At 35.5% G+C, this 19,026-nt stretch overlaps 1 protein-coding gene across 3 annotated transcripts in view; it reads left to right on the forward strand.

Annotated features, from left to right (window-relative positions):
- cep112 (centrosomal protein 112) overlaps nucleotides 1-19,026 on the forward strand; it is a 186,593-nt gene that overhangs the window by 164,717 nt on the left and 2,850 nt on the right. The window contains exon 27 of one of the 3 annotated variants that reach the window (XM_051106592.1): nucleotides 1,154-1,396. The exons of the other annotated variants lie outside the window; for them this stretch is intronic. Coding sequence (XP_050962549.1) covers nucleotides 1,154-1,157 — 4 coding nt within the window. The 3' untranslated portion in view covers nucleotides 1,158-1,396. Of the gene's footprint in view, nucleotides 1-1,153; nucleotides 1,397-19,026 lie in introns of those variants that run through there. 3 annotated transcript variants of the gene reach the window in all.

Consider the following 19,026-nt stretch of genomic DNA (forward strand, 5'->3'; position numbering starts at 1 on the left):
CAACTTAGACAACATTATTAGATTACCCTTTGACTTTATGAATACACATAAATAACAGTTTAATGATTTTTTTAAATCTTTGTGCATTTATTTACCAGTAAGGAAGAGTATCAAACCACATGTGGTCAATCATGGTATACTCACTAAATTAAGTAGGTTAATCCATTTGTATTGTAGTTGTTTTTTTGTTTTTTTTTACAATTCCCTAACAAGAAGGTCATATCATTGACTTCAACTATGAAGCTTCATATGAAATCATGAGATAAATGAGAAAATTTCTAATAACTGAAAAGAGACAGTGGACTTATCATGAGCCTTTCTTCATGGATCTTCAAGAAATAGGAAGAAGGATGTCAAGTGATGTCATCAGTGTGATTTTTATTTCAAAGTAAATATTTTTTTGTTAAACGGTAAGACCAATCACACAATTCCAGGGGACCACTACTTTTAGTATTTATTTTGTAATATTTATTTAGCATTTAGTTTTTTTATGCCATATATGTCGTATATTTGATAGTTATGAATAGGTTATTGTATTTTCAGTTGTATTTTGAAATTTTGTGGTGTTTGGAATTCAAAATAATTAATTAAAAAACAAATATTGCCACATTGATAGCTCAAGAAGGTATAATTGCTCAAATAACGTTTCATTTTAAAACATAAAGAAATTGCAACCCTAAAGTGTTTTCAAGTGTAAAATTTCTGTAAAGGCTGGGGACAGAAAAGTGGACATTTCCATAGAAGGACCCAATTATGAGACACAGCATAGGTAATTTACCATTCTCTTGCTGCTATAGAAAATTATGGGAAATACAGTTTGGAAGCACAAACCCCACCTCATCTCATAAACCAACTATTTTCTGCGGAACTATTGACCAGTTCTCAGTAGTAAACTAAATGTGAAAAAAATCTAATGTTCAGTCACCAGTTACAGTTTAACACTTAATTCAGGTTAACTTCAGCCATGATTATTTAACTGGCTCATTAAAAAATTAGTTTCCCACAACATACTTTGTGGCGATGCCATGGTGTGATCTCTAAAAACACGCTTGAGGCTTGAACATGTTTAAAAATGTTTAATGAACTAGTTAAAAACCATGTTTCATTCAACACATCATAATCACTACCCCTGTGTGTCTCTTTCACTGTATAGGTAGTGGATTTGTCCTCATGCAGACTTGTAAATGAGCCCGTCCTGATACACATGCGCCCATCCTCACTCACTGCTGCTTTCATGTTGCTTTCATCTGATGTGCCACTTTTTTAAAGCCATATTTATGTACCAAGTCATTGTATTTATATTTTTGGATGTTGTTGTTGTTGTTGTTGAATTCATTGTTAATCGTAATGTTCATCTGTGAAAACCATCAGTTGTTTTGTATTATTATCATTTTAATTAAATATGACATTGTTTCTAAAATCGCTGACTTTGCCATTTGTCATTTAACCTGTTGTCTTCAGTTAAAGGTGAATCTGTGATTTCTGTGCTACTAGTGGAACTAAAAGGAATTGCGAAAATAATAAGCATGAGCAACAAATATACTAAACAATCATTTCACGCCCATCTGTCATCTGCCAAACAGCTAGTCCCGCGCCAACTCACACATCTGATTGAGTTAGAACTTGACATGTCAGGCTGCAGACACAGTGTTAGCAACAGCTTACTTATAGTGACTCTACATGATAAAAAGTTTAGCACAGACAACTGACCCTTCGCAAAGACCCACTTTGCTTTTTGCTGTTGCTATGCCCGAAAAGCCATGGCGCTCTCACGCTAGACATTGAGTTCTTACGCAGAAAAATACATCGCTGAGCAAAGAGAAAACTAACAACACGTTGACAGACAAGACAGAGCAAGTTTCTTTTGTTATTAAAAACAATTATTTTTATAAGAAATTCAAACAATAAATACTGTTTTGTGTCTCTTTAATGTGTGACAGATCGCTGTACCACCTCAGTTTAACCCTTTAAGACCTAAGGGTAAAATAGGTATTTTTCACATATTTTCTTTATTTGACTGTAAAATTCTAACAGAATGTGCACTTTTCAAGTGCAAGGTGTCTTTTTTTTTTCTTTTTTTTTTCAGAAAACAAATGGCTTTCAAAAAAAGTACAGTTATTGACTATTAATGTTGTATGGTGAGTTTGTAAACAGAATTTAAATAGACAAAAATATAAAAACAGAAATAAATTTGCTGATTTTTATTTAGAAAAAAAAGAGAGAAATTATGATCGAAATAATCCAACGCGTCATACTTGAATATTCAACTATATTATATACAAGTGTTTTTGTGACACTGGGTTTTCATTCAAGAGGCTTTTTTGTTCATGCACGCACACATATACGCATGCATGCACATACATAGGCACATACATTTACACACACGGACACATTATAGAGATGCACACACCACATGTGAAAAAGTCTCACTCAGCCTGCTCCCAAGGCTCATCAAAAATCATCCCAATCACCTTTTGTGCTGTTTACTCCTCCTTTGCCATGTTTTTGTTTGTTTCGTTTATTATTTTATGCAATCCAAATCTCTGCGCTTCATTCAAATTCTTCCTTCCCGCTCTCCCGGAAATCTGCTGTCATTTGCCAACAGAGCGCAAGAAATTACTGCAATAAGCTATAATTTGCCGGAAAGGGCATATTGTCTACGGTCAGAAGCAATTTGAATTGTTGGTAACACTTTAGAATAGGAAACACTAATTCACTAGTTACTTCAACTTTGCCTCAATAAATTCCTAATTTGCTGCTTATTAATAGTTAGTAAGGTAGTTGTTAAATTTAGGTATTGGGTAGGATTAGGGATGTAGAATAAGGTCATGTAGAATAAGACATTTATATGTGCTTAATTAGTACAAATAAAAAGCTGATATTCTAGTAATATGCATGCTAATAAGCAACTAGTTAAGAAACTGTAAAATAAAGTGTTACCGAATTGTTTTGATAGTGCAAACGGTTGAAGAGTTATGGTAATATGAATACAGCTTGGTTTGATGTGTCAAGTCAAACAGGTAGTCTCGCCTTAAATCACAGTATCACTTGTGCCAGTGCTGCCGTGTGGGTCCGGTCAGGATGCTCAAACAAATGTTTATCAAAGATTGTTTTGACAGCTCTACAGTGTTGACATTTTCACTCTACCATCTCCCACTACTGTGAGATGATTCTTCAACTACTGAGTTGAATCAAGTGAATTATAGTCAACACATGACAAGCACACACTGTCAGTCTTTCCTGAGACCACTGGAGCAGTGTGTGCTTGTCATTTGTTGACTGTAAATGCACTAGATTGACTTTTAATAGTTTGCATTCCCATGATAGCCTGAGGCCTGTACCACAAATTGGGTTTAAGTTGCTAGATAGGTATGTTTGAGTTTATTTTGAACAAACCTAGATCTTCGTCACCACAAAAGTATATAATAATGACCACAAAAGAAAAACAATACTAGAAGTTGACAAAATGGATTTCCTTTTTTTTTTTTTTTTTTTTTTTTTTTGTAGTAGTAGTAGTAGTACTAGTAGGTTTTTAGTAGGTTTTTTTGTTTTTTCATTTTGAGCTGCGAATTAAACGTATTATTGTTTTGCGCTTTTTTTTTTTTTTTTGCAAAAGGTTTGAAAATATGGTTTGCAGGGCTGTTTGTAAGGTGCTTATCAAATCAGGTTTACAGTGTTAAATAGGAAAATAGCGTGCCAATAATGCAAAATGACAGCAGTAAACACTCAGTTCATAACACTTTTGCAGACACATTCATTAATCCATTCTTACTGTAAAATGTCAAATCTCTATAATAATACAAACATAAATCTATGATTTGTAAGTTCAAAATCATAAGTTTAAAATCAGTAAGTCACTTGTAGTAGTATGTATAGTACATGCTATACTAATGTTGTAAAGTAATTTCTGAAATTGTAAATTATCTTGTTATATTGTAAATAATTGTTCAAGTTGGCATGAAACAGAATTTGTGTCCAAATTTTCTTCTGAGTTGTGACGCATTTCTGGGTGAATTGGCTTATCGAACTGGAAAAAAGTGTAGGCCATGAATGGAGGCAGATCAATGTCTTACAAATGTCAGCAGAGAAAAGAGAGTCTTATCACAGGAAGAGTAACTTAGGCCATTTGATTAAAGACAAGGTTTAGAAATGGATTTCATGCTGAATAAGACTTTCCTTTTTTCTCTTGATTTGATGTGCAAGAAACATTTCTTCTTGAGTCATTCTCAAAATATGGGGTCAACCCTGCACCTTGATTTTTGAGATATGAAAAATATTTATAGTCAAGAAACACCATGTAAAAGGCATCAAAAGTGTATAGTGTTTGACAAACACCTTATCCTCTTCATCTGGTACACCACTTCTATGACATTTACAGTTGTTTATTTGTATATTTTTAATCAGTTTCTTTTCCAAGGTTAAGCCTAAGTACAAGGTCTAACAACTGTTAATAATTAATTAGTCTAGAAGAATTGTCATTGTCCTTTGATTTTTTTTTTTCACGGTCAACATTAGAAACTATTTTAGAAATACAAAACAGAAACAGAAAAAATACAAAAAGAAAAGGCTTTCCAAATATGCATATGATGATTTGCACCATGTTAAAGGGAAAAAAATAAATACATAAATAGTAATGGTAACACTTTAGTATAGGGAACCATTCTCACTATTAACTAGTTACTTATTAGCATGCCTATTAATAATATGTTGGCTGTTTATTAGTACTTATAAAGCACCTATTTTGCATGACCATGTTCTACATCCTTAATCCTACCCGATAACTGAACTTAATTTCTACCTAACTGACTATTAATTAGCAGCAAATTAGGAGTTTACTGAGGCAAAAGATGTAGTTAATGGTTTGTTAATAGCGAGAACTGGACTGGACTGAACTTAAAGTAAAGTGTGACTGTAGTAATTTATATTTAAATATTTGAAATATTATTATTATTATTAATATTATTTAATTTGTGAAATAAACTGAATTATAAAATATAAAAGCAACAGATGTTGTTGAGATGTTAATAAAAACTAAGTATCAGCTAACATGAGAGAGAAACTTAACTGAACTGAATTCAAAACTTCAACATTCTGTAAGTTGGAAAATCAAAAAAAGAGAATGACCCTGTTAGTACAGTTGAAATGAATGTGCTGCTATTCACATTTAGTCTTAAATTCTGTCTGGCACAGTCAAATTCTAGTTTTAAAAATGCTCATTTCACTAAAACTTTATCAGTTTTTCAGACGTTTGAGGGATTAACTGCTGTCATGTACTTCTGCCTTAAAAAAGAAGAAAGCAAACTGGATGTAACTGGCGCACGGGGGATAAGTGGACAGCCCATATGAGCAGAACATAAGATCGTATAGTTTAAGAAACAGACCCCTCACTAGAGCTCAACTAGAAGCTTAACTGAACTGAACACACTGAACACCAATTTCATCTGCAACCGTGATGAGAAGATTCTGAGATATTGGTGTCCTTTACATCTGTTCCGGGCAAATGAGACGAAACATGACAAATGGGTAAAATTAACTAAAGATGTTATGGTAAATGATGGTAAATGATTAAGAGTATTATGGATGAGTTAATCTACGTTTGAGTGAACAGTTTAAAGTGATGCTACAAAAAGCATGAGATGAAACGTCAGATGAATATCCTAATAATTTGTTGTTAGGAAGAGGAATATGAATCTAATAAGTCACACACTTTCCTCTTTGTTGATGTTTCCTAAAATATGTTTACCATTTTGAATAATTTTTTTTTTTTTACTTTTCTTTATCAGTTAATTTTCTTGCTACGTCTGATAATACTGAATGTCTGACTGAAGTCTACAAGTTTTCTAGAAGTCGTTTGTTTTACTTTAAAAGTAAGTATATTTTTGGGACTGGTTGTTCAATTTAATGTGCACTAATCACAAACTTTTTTTTTCAAACTGAAACCAGTCCTGTAACCTTGTTAAATAGCTTTGTGGTACAGGCCTCGGGTTGACATTTCATTCATCTATCCATCCATTCTCTGAACTGCTTGACCCAAGCTGGCTCTGCGCAACCTGAAATATTATTAATTACAGCACAGTGTCATTAAAAAGATGTGATGTGTCTGGATAGATGGATGGCCAATAAAGTTGACAATATATAAATGAATAATACAAATTGCAGTTATAAATGTTAGTCAAGATAAAGCAGAAACTTTCTAGTGACCTTACATTTGAGCTAAAGTTTTATGCGAAAGTTTGGGAAACCCCTTGCAGAAATCTGTGACAATGTGAACAATTTGAACAAAATAAGAGAGCTCATACAAAATGCATGTTATTTTTTATTTAGTACTGTCCTGAGTAAGATATTTTACATAAAACGTGTTTATATATAGTCCACAAGACAAAAAAAATAGCTGAAATTAAAATAACCCCCTGCAAAAGTTTGGAAACCCTTGGTTCTTAATACTGTGTGTGGTAACCTGGATGATCTAAAACTGTTTTTTTTGTTTGTTTGTTTTGTGATGGTTGTTCATGAGTCCCTTGTTTGTCCTGAACAGTTAAACTGTTCTTCAGAAAAATCCTCCATGTCCTGCAGATTCTTTGATTTTCTAGCAACTTTTGCATAACTGAACCCTTTCCAGCAGTGACTGTATGATTTTGAGATCCATCTTTTCACACTGAGGACAAGTGAGGGACTCAAACACAACTATTAAAAAAGGTTCAAACCTTCACTGATGCTCAGAAGGAAAATCAAGGTAAATTATACTTAATTTGTCTTCCGGGAAACATGCAAGTACCCTCTGTCGCTTCCAAAGGGCAGTACTAAATGGAAAAAATGATATTTCAATAGAATTAAAAAAAATAACCCTTTCATCTTCATCCTATTCAAAAGTTTTCACCCCCCAGCTCTTAAAGCATTGCGTTTCCTTCTGGAGCATCAGTGGATGTTTGAATCTTTTTAATAGTTGTCTTGAGTCCCTCATTTGTCCTCAGTGTGAAAAGATGGATCTCAAAATCATACAGTCACTGCTGGAAAGGGTTCAAATATGCAAAAGATGCTGGAAAACTGAAAAAAATGCAGGACCTGGAGGATTTTTCTGAAGAACAGTGCTCATTGTAACTGTTCAGAACAAACAAGGGACTCATGAACAACCATCACAAAACAAAAAAACAGTCGTAGATCATCCAGGTAACCACACACAGTATTAAGAACCAAGGGTTCCCAAATTTTTGCAGGGGGTTATTTTAATAATTTCAGCTATTTTTTTTCTTTTTGTGGACTATATGTAAACATCTTTTATGTAAAATATCTTACTCAGGACAGTACTAAATAAAAAATAACATGCATTTTGTATGATCACAGATTCTACAATGGGGTCCCCAAACTTTCACATAAAACTGTATGTTTAATAATTTGGAACTTTATTAAATACAACTTTATTTAAAATTTACTTGGTGAACGATTTGAACTGTTGTAGTGTTTCTCATTTGAGGCTCACACTTGACTCACAATTAGTTTCATGTTAGCCTGTCACTAAACAAACAATGATGCCAAATGAATGCTGTCTATGTAGACGGCTCTCAGGCTGTTGTGTTGCTTTCTGTCCTGTGCTTTGTAACATAAGAATAGCTGTAATACTAGTCAGTACTTACACGGCAAAACAGCAGAACTTTGTTTGACAGAAAGATCGCAAGTGTTGAAAGCCGCTACCCGGACGATATTTTAAAGCAGCATACGCTAAAGCTGTATTCTTTTCAGAATGGTCTCCAGAAATCTGCATTGGAGATTACAATCTTTAACACATCTACCCACTCAAATTCTTCTTGTCCATGATCTGATCTGCTTTTTCCAAAGGTAACACAACCCCACCAGATATTTATTTGATGTGCAGATTTCACTGTTGCAGCAGAACGGGCAAATGTTAGACAAAGCTCTGAGTAACAGGAGCTTCAGACTCTTGCTGGAAAAACCTTGGAGGAGTTGTGGTTGGAAACCCTGCTCAAATGATCATCAAGAACCTGTCTCCAGTCCTGAGTGCCTTTTTATTAAGCATTGTCTCTCTGCGAATAGGGACTGTGGTCGTTTGGTTAGATGAGGGGTATTTGCTCTGTTTTCCACTGTTTTGCCTCAGTAGCAGCCCAGGTTTGACACTTTCAATAAAATAAAAACATGAAATAGTCTTGAATTAATTTTGAAACGCATGTTGTCCTTAATTTGTTTTCCAAATGGTCAGGAAAAGAAGATGTGTAAATTTAACCAATGAAAACAGTTCCTGGAAGAGGTCCAATTCAAATCTTCATAGTAGAAACAAAAAGAAAAGAATAAGACGCAAGCCAATGAGTTTTGGCAAACAATGGTGCAATCCACAAGCACAAAGGTGTCTCAAGACTTTCATCCAAAGCAGTCAAATTAGACACACCTGCTCAAAAAAAAGACAAAGGTGATTAACCACTAGGTGGAGAGTCTAGAAAGGACACATCTAGACAATAGTTTACATAATATGTTGTGCCTGAATTTGCCTACTATTCTGCACCCTAAAAGGGGTGTTTTCTTTTTGAGAAGAAAATGTAGACACTTCAGAGTGTGTAGCGGAAGAGCAGACATACTTCCACATCTTAAAGTGGTGCTTTGACACACAGTTACTTGCATTCTGTCACCATAAACAAGCCTGCCAAATTATTCTGTCATAGTTAACATCATCATATTCACTTTTTACTTATTTAAATTAAAAATACTACTCAAACAATTCTTCCTATGGAGAAAGCAGTTTGTTGATCTGCCAGTCTTGGGTCTTTCATGCAGAAAACTCTGCTCAGTAAACAGTGGTTAAACATATCTGTTTTGCTGTTATCTATTTGTATCTTTTCAATATTATTTGCAGATAAAACATAACATGGATAACATTAAATAAATGTTTTTCATGATGTTAGATAATATGAATAATTTCAGGACATCTCTACTTAATCGTCAGCCTCATGAGTATCTAGTTCTTTTATTAGCGTTTGTAGTTCTGAACTGAACTCTCCTTCAAAGCGTAGTGGGTTGTGGGCAAAAGAAACTGACAAAGTGTGCAAGGATCCACACTTTGAAAATGTACCCAAAATAGTAGATTGTCCAGGGACTTACTCCTTTTTAACATACTTTGCGTTTGGGAAGCACTTATTCTAATCTTACATACTCTTTAGCATTGATATTATGCACATTGGGATGCAGGGATAGTTTATTTAACATATCTAATAGTTCCCATTATAAAAAGTAATGGGACACCAAAGCATAGCTATTCATGGAGCCGTTTTCTGTTTCTTCCCATTCATTTATTGCTGTAAGGCACTGAACGCAAAGACAGTGGGATGTCTGTTAAACAATAACAAGGGAACTCTCTGCGGCCTCTATTATGCTCCAATCTTGCCCTGTACCGCAGTCACCAAGTCCATCCAAACAAGAGGTCACATATTTAACATGACCATGCTCTACAGGACTCCACAATAGATCCTGAATGCAGCCAAAACCAAAGCTATTTTCAACCTTATCAATATTTTTCATCTTTGGAGTATTGGGAGGATCAAAGGGTTTTTTACACGCTCTGGTCTGTCTCTGTCTTATCTGCTGATCACGAGGGCGTAGTGCTGTGTGCCATTACCTCATAAAGGCAGATTACAGCCAATGGAATATCCCACACCAGCCTTAGAACAGGAGGTGGCAGTTAGGTTTCCACACCTGCATTCCACAGGAGTGTTGATGTTTATTAGCATTTTATACTGATATGAAACCATGTAGCATACACTTTGGTCAAAGTTTGTATTTGCGTTTGGAAAATCAGTGTAATGCTGCCAACAAGTCATATCGGAATAATCCTGTTTAGGAAATGAACACACATGATACTACACGTGATACCACAATGTCATAATAACTAATGGGAAACTAGTGGGATCTTTGCTGCTGTCAAGTCTGTGATGTATGTTCAAGTGATTTTAGTGAAAAAATTAATATGTAAGAGGGGTGGCATGGTGGGTAACTTTGTTGCTTCACAGTAAGAAGATACTTGTTCAAGTCCTCGCTGAGTCAGAAGTCTGTGTGGAGTTTGAATGTATTCACTGTTGGTGTGGGTTTCCTTTGGGTCAAATCCCCACAATCCAGAGGCTTGCAGGTGAATTGACACAGCCTAAGATGCTGACATTCTATATCTTTATCTGACAAAGACAGAGAGCTTTTTAGCATTAATGCAACAAAATGAAGAGTGAATACATTTTATGTAGTTTATACTATATCTGTGTATTTTTTTGTGTGTTACAATTGAAAAAAATTAATGATACAGTTTAAAAAGACCAGTCACATTTTGCTACCATGCTTTTTGATGTGTCCCCAAATAGGAAAGTAGGGTCTCCAAGACAATCTAAAGCAGGGTTGTCCAAACCTGTTCCTGAAGGGCCACTATCCTGAGGTGTTTAGCTCTGACCTTAATTTAACACACCTGAAGGAGCTAATCAGGGTCTTCAGACCAAAGCCACTAGAAGGCAAGCCTGCAACCATTAGCCAAAAAAAGTGTAATGGCTAATGCTAACACTTCCGGTTTGGCAGTATGTAGGAAAGAAGACCAGAGGCTGTTTTTTTTTAATGGATGTCAATAGAGGAGAGGCTTCACTACGCTGAATAAACAGCTTTTTAATGTAAACAGCTTATCATTTAATGAATTGACAGCCTATATGCTAATCTTCAACATGTTTTACACTAATCAATACATTTGGATTGAACTGTTTTTAGAGTTTACCACAAAAAAAAAGCCATTTTATAAGAGAAGTCATTGACTTTTTGTGATTGCTGATTCATTCTACAACTGTGACTGAAATTCAGTGACATCAAGGCTTTAATGTGATTGATTGTCAAGGCACACGTGATCCAAGGTAGCTGTTGCGCTTTCTCTGAAAGTAATACAGACCCGCTCATCTTCCTATAACAAGGCAATTTCTGTTCAGACTCACTAGGAACTTTCAGAAGAGTATGGCATTGTTCCAGCTGTCACCCTACACCCTTGCAGTCTTCCTCTGAGTCCACACTTTCATTACGTAACACCACCTTGACTGTTTGACTGTCTGCTGCGGAACTCACCTTTGTGGAAGCTCAACAGAAATGTGCATTGCAGCTGCAAAGGTGGCACTTGCGAGCATCCTACTGAAAGCTAAAATGATTACACCCTTCATCAGGGATCCTCAAATGTGGTCCACGAGATCCACTTCTCTGCAGAGTTTAGCTCTAACCCTAACCACCCTGGTGAAAAAAACAGCATATGCTGGTAGGTATGTTTTGACGCTGGAATGCTGGTTAGGTAGGTTTTGATGCTGGTTTAAGCTGGTCCTTTGCTGGTTTATGCTGGTCCTTTGCTGGTTTTTGCTGGTCATGTTGCTGGTCAAGGACCAGCATAAACCAGCTAAGCATTAGATTTAGAAATCTTTTGGTCTTTGTCAGCAAAGAGGATAATAAATATGATATTGTCACTGAAATCACATGAACGCACATCATGCCATGATGGCAACTTCTGAACTCACAAACAGAAAATTCTTATAAGGCTCAGTCGAGCAAATAAAAAATGAGCAATGAGCAATGACACATCATTCTGGCCACTGCAGTTGTTTGTTGTTGGGTGTTGTGGGTGTCAATTCATAATATTCAAGGAATCAGTCAGTTGTACAGACTGTTGAAATATAATACATGTTGCATCACATACTTGTTTGTTATGTTTGTTATGACACTATATGTTGTGCTATATTGCCGGCACACTAACTACTAAGCTGTCAGTGCTGACAGTACATCAGTCTTTTAAATACATAATACAGTATTTATGCAACACATTTAAACTGATTGTTTATGATTGATTATAATATAATATATATAATATAATCCATCTTTTCCATTATTGTCGTTTAATAGAAAAAGGGTGAAACTACGCCCGTGTTTCCATGCTTAATATACAGTATGTTTTGTCAGTGTTTAAAGTACAAATGTTTTGATGAGTGATCTTTTGAGAGATTCTCACAAAGAAAATATTATTTTGGGTTAGTCACGCCCTTGTTTCCTCAGTCTGGTTGTAATCAGTAATACGGTAATACAGTATACATGTGTAACGCCGACGTATTTCTAATCTGAATGTTCGGGTTTGGAACAACTACATGAACAAAGACGGGAGCCGCAGGATATTAATAAGATAACTATATACTAATAAGAAAACCATTTTACATCATCTCTGTGTGTAGTATCATGCTTATAATTCTCTTTTAGTCATGACATGAGTTGAATGGACTGTACATAGCAAGATGGAAGCACTTTATTTTAAGGACCTATTCTCACAGTTAACTAGCATGCTAGCATATTGGCTGTTTATTAGTATTTATAAAGCAGATATTAATGGTTTATTCTGCATGATCATGTTTTAGATTCTAAACTAAACCCTTAACAACTACCTTACCTACTGTTAATTAGCAGCAAATTAGGAGTTTGTTGAGCCAAAAGGTATAGATAATAGTTATTTAGAATTGATCACCAAACTAAAGTGTGACCGTAAATTTGTACATACAGAGTGAGCAGGCATTTCTATGACAAAAATGTTGACACATGAACAATTAAACTGAATTAAACCTGAGCTAAAATTAAACAACCAAATTCATTTACTTGAATATTGACACACTAAAACAATAAGACACAAATGAGAAGTTATAGTCTTCCAATCACATCATCCATAGACCTTAAGAGTAGTAGATCTTCCTGTGCAGGTGAATGTGGATAGAGAGCAGCTGATGTCTTTAGTTTGTCCCAGGATGATGATGTGATTTAATGACTCCACAGGCATATCCACAGCTGCATTTAAACAAACTCTCTGCCCCTGCATGTACTGAGGCAGCTTCATAATCCATGACATGCCTTGTTATAACCTACCTCTTTTATTCAGTGTTCTGTTGTTTGCTTATGTTACTTTCAACACCAGCATAACATTTTGTGTCATTATCACAGTGTGCAGGGATGCATAGACTTTTTGAAGTGTGGTATTAAGGGAACCTGCCAATGCAGTCTGACAATGACACAGTCTGAGTGTAAATGTGGGTGTCAATCTTTTCAATTCCTTTGTCTCTCATGGATTTTCTGTCAGACTAGTTTCTGTTCCATGTACACGGGACAGGTTTCCTTTTTTTCCACTCTATTTGTGTAAGGCCAGACGAGTTCATAGTTGTCTGTTTCCCATCATTAATATTGATGTGTTGCATTGTGACACAGAGAACTGTGCTCAGTCTTGCAGTCATAACGCTCATGTTAAAGCTGCTGTGAGTGTGTGTGTGTCTGTCTGCTGTTGTCAGTATGAGCAATAAATAACATGACCATGTTTTTACATTGTTGTTTAATAATGCAGAGGAAATAAACCACATCATGGAGCTGGTCCATGTAATGGCACAAATGAGGACAATTTTATGGACAAGTCCAATTAAACTATCACAGTTTTAATTCTATCTTTTCACAATGCCTTGCTGTCCAGTGTCTATCAGGAGACTTAGAATATACAGTGGGGTCCAAAAGACTGAGAACACACTAGGTAAATTTTGAATAAAAAACAAGGGATATTATAATTATGAAAAATTTAGGACTGGATCACTAATCAAATAAGTGACATTAATCATGTGAACTCTGTTGGACAGGTCAGATGTTCTTTTGAAAACAGTGAGATGCTCTTGCTTTCACTGAAGCACAAGGTGCTTTTTGGAACATCCTCAAATCATGCTAGACAACATGATCATCGGGTTTTACACAAACTTAGGGAGTCCATGTCAGCTTAACTTATGCTGAAAGGGACAACATTGCAAAAACAGCTAAATTCTTAAATTCATGTACATTTTTCAATAATAACTTACTGTTTTCTCTCAAATTGTTATGCTTAAAATATAGTTTGTAATGAAAAAATCTATTAAAAGATTATAAAAAGTACAACAGGCATTTTCACTAACGGATTGTTAAAATGATTTTTAAAAATAGATAAACCATTCAAAATGAAGACAAACTGACACGAAGGGAGTAGTTCACTTCCAGAACAAAAATTTACAGATAATGTACTCACCCCATTGTCATCTAAAATGTTCATGCCTTTCTTTCTTCAGTCGTAAAGAAATTATGTTTTTTTGAGGAAAACATTGGAATATGGAATTATCTCCATATAGTGGACTTCAATGGTGCCCGCGAGTTTGAATGTCCAAAATGCAGTTTCAATGCAGCTTGAAAGGGCTCTAAACGATCCCAGCCGAGGAATAAGGGTCTGATCTAGTGAAACGAATCGTGAATCGGTCATTTTCTAAAAAGAAGGAAAAAATGTATATACTTTTTACCTCAAATGCTCATCTTGTCTAGCTCTGTGATGCACATGCGTACTCTGTGTAATCCGAGTCAATGCAGTTAGGGTAGGTCGGAAAACTCACATCTCTTTTTCTCCTCCAACTTCAAACTCACTGTTTTACCTTTTTTTGTAAAGGGCGTTGTAGGGCGATTTTAAAGTTGAAGGAGAAAATGAGATGGTAGTTTTTCTACATACTGTATTGACCAGGAATACACAGAGTACACATGCGCATGGCAGAGCTAGACAAACCTAGCATTTGAGGTTAAAAAGCATATACATTTTATTTTTTTTTAGAAAATGGCTGATCCTTCTGCTATATAAGACCCTTGTTCCTCGGCTGGGATTGTTTAGAGCCCTTTGAAGCCGCATTTAATTTCAATTTCAAAAGCTTTATTGCTAAACTGCATATTGGATGTACAAACTCACAGGCACCATTGAAATCCACTATATAGAAATAATTTCTGAAATGTTTTCCTCAAAAAAAAGGCATGAACATCTTGGATGACAACTGGGTAAGTACATTATCTGTAAATCTTTGTTCTGGAAGTGAACTACTCCTTTAAGCAATAGTGCTGATGCATCCATTAAAAACACCAGGTGATTAAAATGCAATCATGATTAAATGTTATGTATTTCTGTAAAAAAAAAAAAAAAGCTCCAGTAGTGCTTGCTTCCAGATTCGTGCTGCCTTGATGTAATTTAAGTGGCCAAACACTTTTGGGGCCACTCTGTATATGCTCCACTTCAGCCAGATTCCCACATATTGGTGGTATAACACAAAATGAGAGGGTGTGTATATTTTTCAACCTTTTCCAACTCCAGTAATGTTACCAGGACCTGATACCGACATTATAGTTTGCATTGACATGAGAAAAAAAAAACGGTCTAGCAATTTGACAGCAATTTTCTGGAATCAAAGTCACTGAATGTACAACTCAATGTCAGCATGAAATGAAACTTCACCCTGTTTTCTTGAATGATTCATTCATGTGTATGTTTGATTTTTTTTTTCCAAATGTCAAAACTGGATCTTCTAGTGAAAACAACAGACATCTCTCTGGTGATGTATGCAGAACTTTTCCAAGAACTTACTCCACAACTTCTTAAACCTGCCCCTGCAAGCTCTCGTTGATCTGCCTCCATTTTTGAGTGCAACGCCCACATCTCAACCGCAAAAACGTTCTAAGACAAAAATTTAAATATAGTTGTGCACTTGTTTCTCTGCCGAATAAGGTTTATAGAACCAAGTCAGTTACACTCAGATGTACATTACAACTGATCTTGACTGTGGCCATAAGCCTTCGTCTCCTTCTAGACAAATTAAGAAATAAAGAGGATGAGGATGAACCTTTAGGATGTCTTCATCTGCTCCCTACCGCTGGCAGAGGAAATGAAAATCATTTCTACAGATGTGCTTCCTTTCATGGCCAAAAAGGGATTAGGGAGAACATCAGACATTGTTTCTATGTATTGTTTGACTTTAAAGTCATGCGCAAAATGGGATTAAAACAAAACAAAAAATGCTGATAAATAACCTTCAGTAACCCTCCCCTACCCCCCACCCCTCTCATTGGCAGAAGACTAAACCAGCTTCAAATAGCTACCGTGTTCCTGACAGTGTCCCACTGTTGCTATCACCTCAAAGGCCATTCCAGGACGAAATTCAAGTTTATTTTCTTCAAATCTCCCATTTCTAACAAGATCCTCTTAAAAGCCCATAACAAGCAGCTGAATTGTTGCTCTCTTCATCTGGAGGGGTGTAAGACACCATGTCTAACTTCAAAGTCCATCTTAACGCCACACTTTAATTGTATCTACTCCAGCACCCTGCATGCCATCTGATTCTGCTGACTGCACCTACTGCACTTACACTAAGAGTTCTTTCTCTTTTTGGGTCCAGTCATCCCTTCTTTTGACTCATGCACACTTAAAGGGTTAGTTCACCCATAAATGAAAATTCTGTCATTATTTACTCACTTTCATGTTGTTCCAAAAACCAGTATGACGTTCTTTCTTCTGTAGAACACAAAAGAAATTCAGCAGAATGAACTCATGTATTCTTGTCCATACAACAACACAGTGTTGGGGAAAGTTACTTTTCAAAGTAATGCATTAAAATATATTATTAGTAATATTGCATTACTCCCTAAAAAAGTAACTAATTGCATTACTTTTTATGAAAACTAATGTGTTATGTTACTTTTGCATTACTTTTTCTCATCTTTCAGCTGTGCTGCCATTCTGGATTGCATAAAGAATTAGACGAAAGAGAAGAAAGTTCAACACTCTTCAGCAATAAAAACATAAATGCTGTGTTTATCAAACGTCTTTTTGCTTCTTAGTATGGCTGAATTGGATTGTCGAAAGTCAACAGTAAACCCACTGGTTAATAAAATAAGATTAAATACATAGAAGATATTTTTATATTATTTAAACAAAAGTTTAGCGTAATATTCCCGAGTTTGCCATATAGAGACTTTGTATTTCACTGTTTTGATTCATTTTGAGGAATACTGAATCTGTTTTTCTGCAAGTGAGAAAGTGCAAGTAGTCTATAACTACAATAACCATCATGTTTGCACAGATCATGCACACAACACTTCTGCATTTTCTCCTAATTTCTTTCAATAGGAGAGCTGTCGGTCAATAAATGGGAAAACAAAGTAACTTCTGTTACTTATTTGAAAATGTAACAGATTTTTTTTGTAAACTAAAAAGTAATGCACTAGTTACTTGACAAAAATTAATCTGATTACGTAACTCACATTACTTGCAATGTGTTACCCCCAACACTGTCTCAAGAAATCTTCTGAAGCCATACAAACAATGTTGACCTACAAAAACAAAACATAATAAAGGTTTTGGGTTGAATTTTGATCCTTTTGAAATCAATTTTCACTTTTGATTTGTAAATCTGAACATAGCTGAGTCAGCGGTCAGATTATAGTCTGATTTCAGTCATATCTCAGTTTTGACTAAATTTGTACATTTTTGAATGTGCAAAGTGTGATTTGTTTTCGCATGACTAGTTATCGTGCGAAGTTATTGCATGACTTCAGAAGACTTGGAATATAATGTACAAGTCATATTAATAAATGTTATTGTGCTTTTAAGATACTTTTTGGTCACTTCATGTTTTTATTGTATGGAAAAGAGTCGTTTGGAGATTCTGTTTAATATCTCCTTTTGTGAAAATCACATGGGTTTGGAAGGAGATGGGATGAGTAAATGATGAGAGAACTTTCATTTCTTGATGCACTGTATCTTTAATTACATTGTCCCAGGCTGGTCTTGTTTATTTGCCTAAGCAAGAATTTCCTCCCAAAGCATGGTCATTGCTCTGTGTATGCCATGCAAATCATGATCTGCTTCATTTTCTTTTGCCTCCCTGTGTCTCTATGCCTTCCTCCTCCCCCGCCCCGACCCCTGCACACACTCACATCAGACATTCACAAAGTGGACATTCACACTTCACTCCTGGTGGACGTCTGTGATAATTGCCATAAGCCTCCTACTTGCTTTCATTTTCCATTGTTCTCCCTAAAGTCTTTGCTCTGGCTTGTGATAAAGGGATAATCACTTCAAAGCAAACTGCTGAGAGTTTAGCCCTGAGCTGAAAGAGCAGGCAGACAATACAGTCATTGAGAGCAGTTACTGATCACAGCGTTCATCACGGAGCAGCAGACGCTCTCAGACGCTCTCACTTTAGCCGCTCCAAAATGAATACTCAGCAAGTACCATACAGGAATTAAAAAAAAATGTTTTTGGTCATTGGCTGTTAACTTTATAAGGAACTTACAAAGTGTGCACAGGTTCCACTAAAATCAATCTAAAGCTGGTGTTTACTTTTGGATTTTTTTTTCTTTCTAATTACTAGTTATTAAACAGGTTTTACTGGGTCGGATCAGTAATAGGCAATTGCGCATCAAGCTAGTTTGCAGTGTTGTCCAACAATACGTTTGAATCTCTACAAGCCTGTAAATGGCACATCCTGTATAATCATGCCTGGACAATGACTTCCTACTGCCATTAGAATTAGAATAGAGCATTACAATTTATGTCTCATTTGTGGACTGTTTCCACTATAGACAAAACTTTTGATTATTGTGGAAGATTTTCCGTGAAGATTAGTGAAGCTGTGTTGAAAATCTTTTGTTCTAAAAATGATTCTTTTCTAAAATGTAATTTATGTTCTGCTCACCATAGTATGACAGCAGTGTATACAAAGCTTCACATCTGCTCTTTAAATTCATCTCATTTAGCACTAATGCATGTATTTTATAATATCCTGCTCCTTAAAGTGAATGTAGAACATCAAAGGAAGCGCTCAAGCCTTTGAAGTATCATGAGTGGAATCAGTGGAACGTCCTCCCTCACTAGTTCAAAATGCAGGACAAGCTTTTCTGGTAGTTTCACTTTTTTAGTTGAGAAGGACTTTTAACTATACTGCTACTGTAAAGTAACCTACTTCAAACTTTTGTAGCGTCTTAACTAACATCATCATGTCTTAAAGCAGTAGTTCACATAAAAAGGAAAAGTTTGCAATCGTTTATTCACCCTCGTGTTGTTTATAACCTGTATGCACTGCTCTCTTCTGTGAAACACAAAAGCAAATATTTTGAAGATATTTTAAACCCCACTGTCATCCACTGTATAAACAAAAAACAATGGCACATTTT

The sequence above is a fragment of the Labeo rohita genome, chromosome 3, assembly GCF_022985175.1.
Source record: "Labeo rohita strain BAU-BD-2019 chromosome 3, IGBB_LRoh.1.0, whole genome shotgun sequence".
NCBI classification, from domain to species: Eukaryota; Metazoa; Chordata; class Actinopteri; order Cypriniformes; family Cyprinidae; genus Labeo; species Labeo rohita.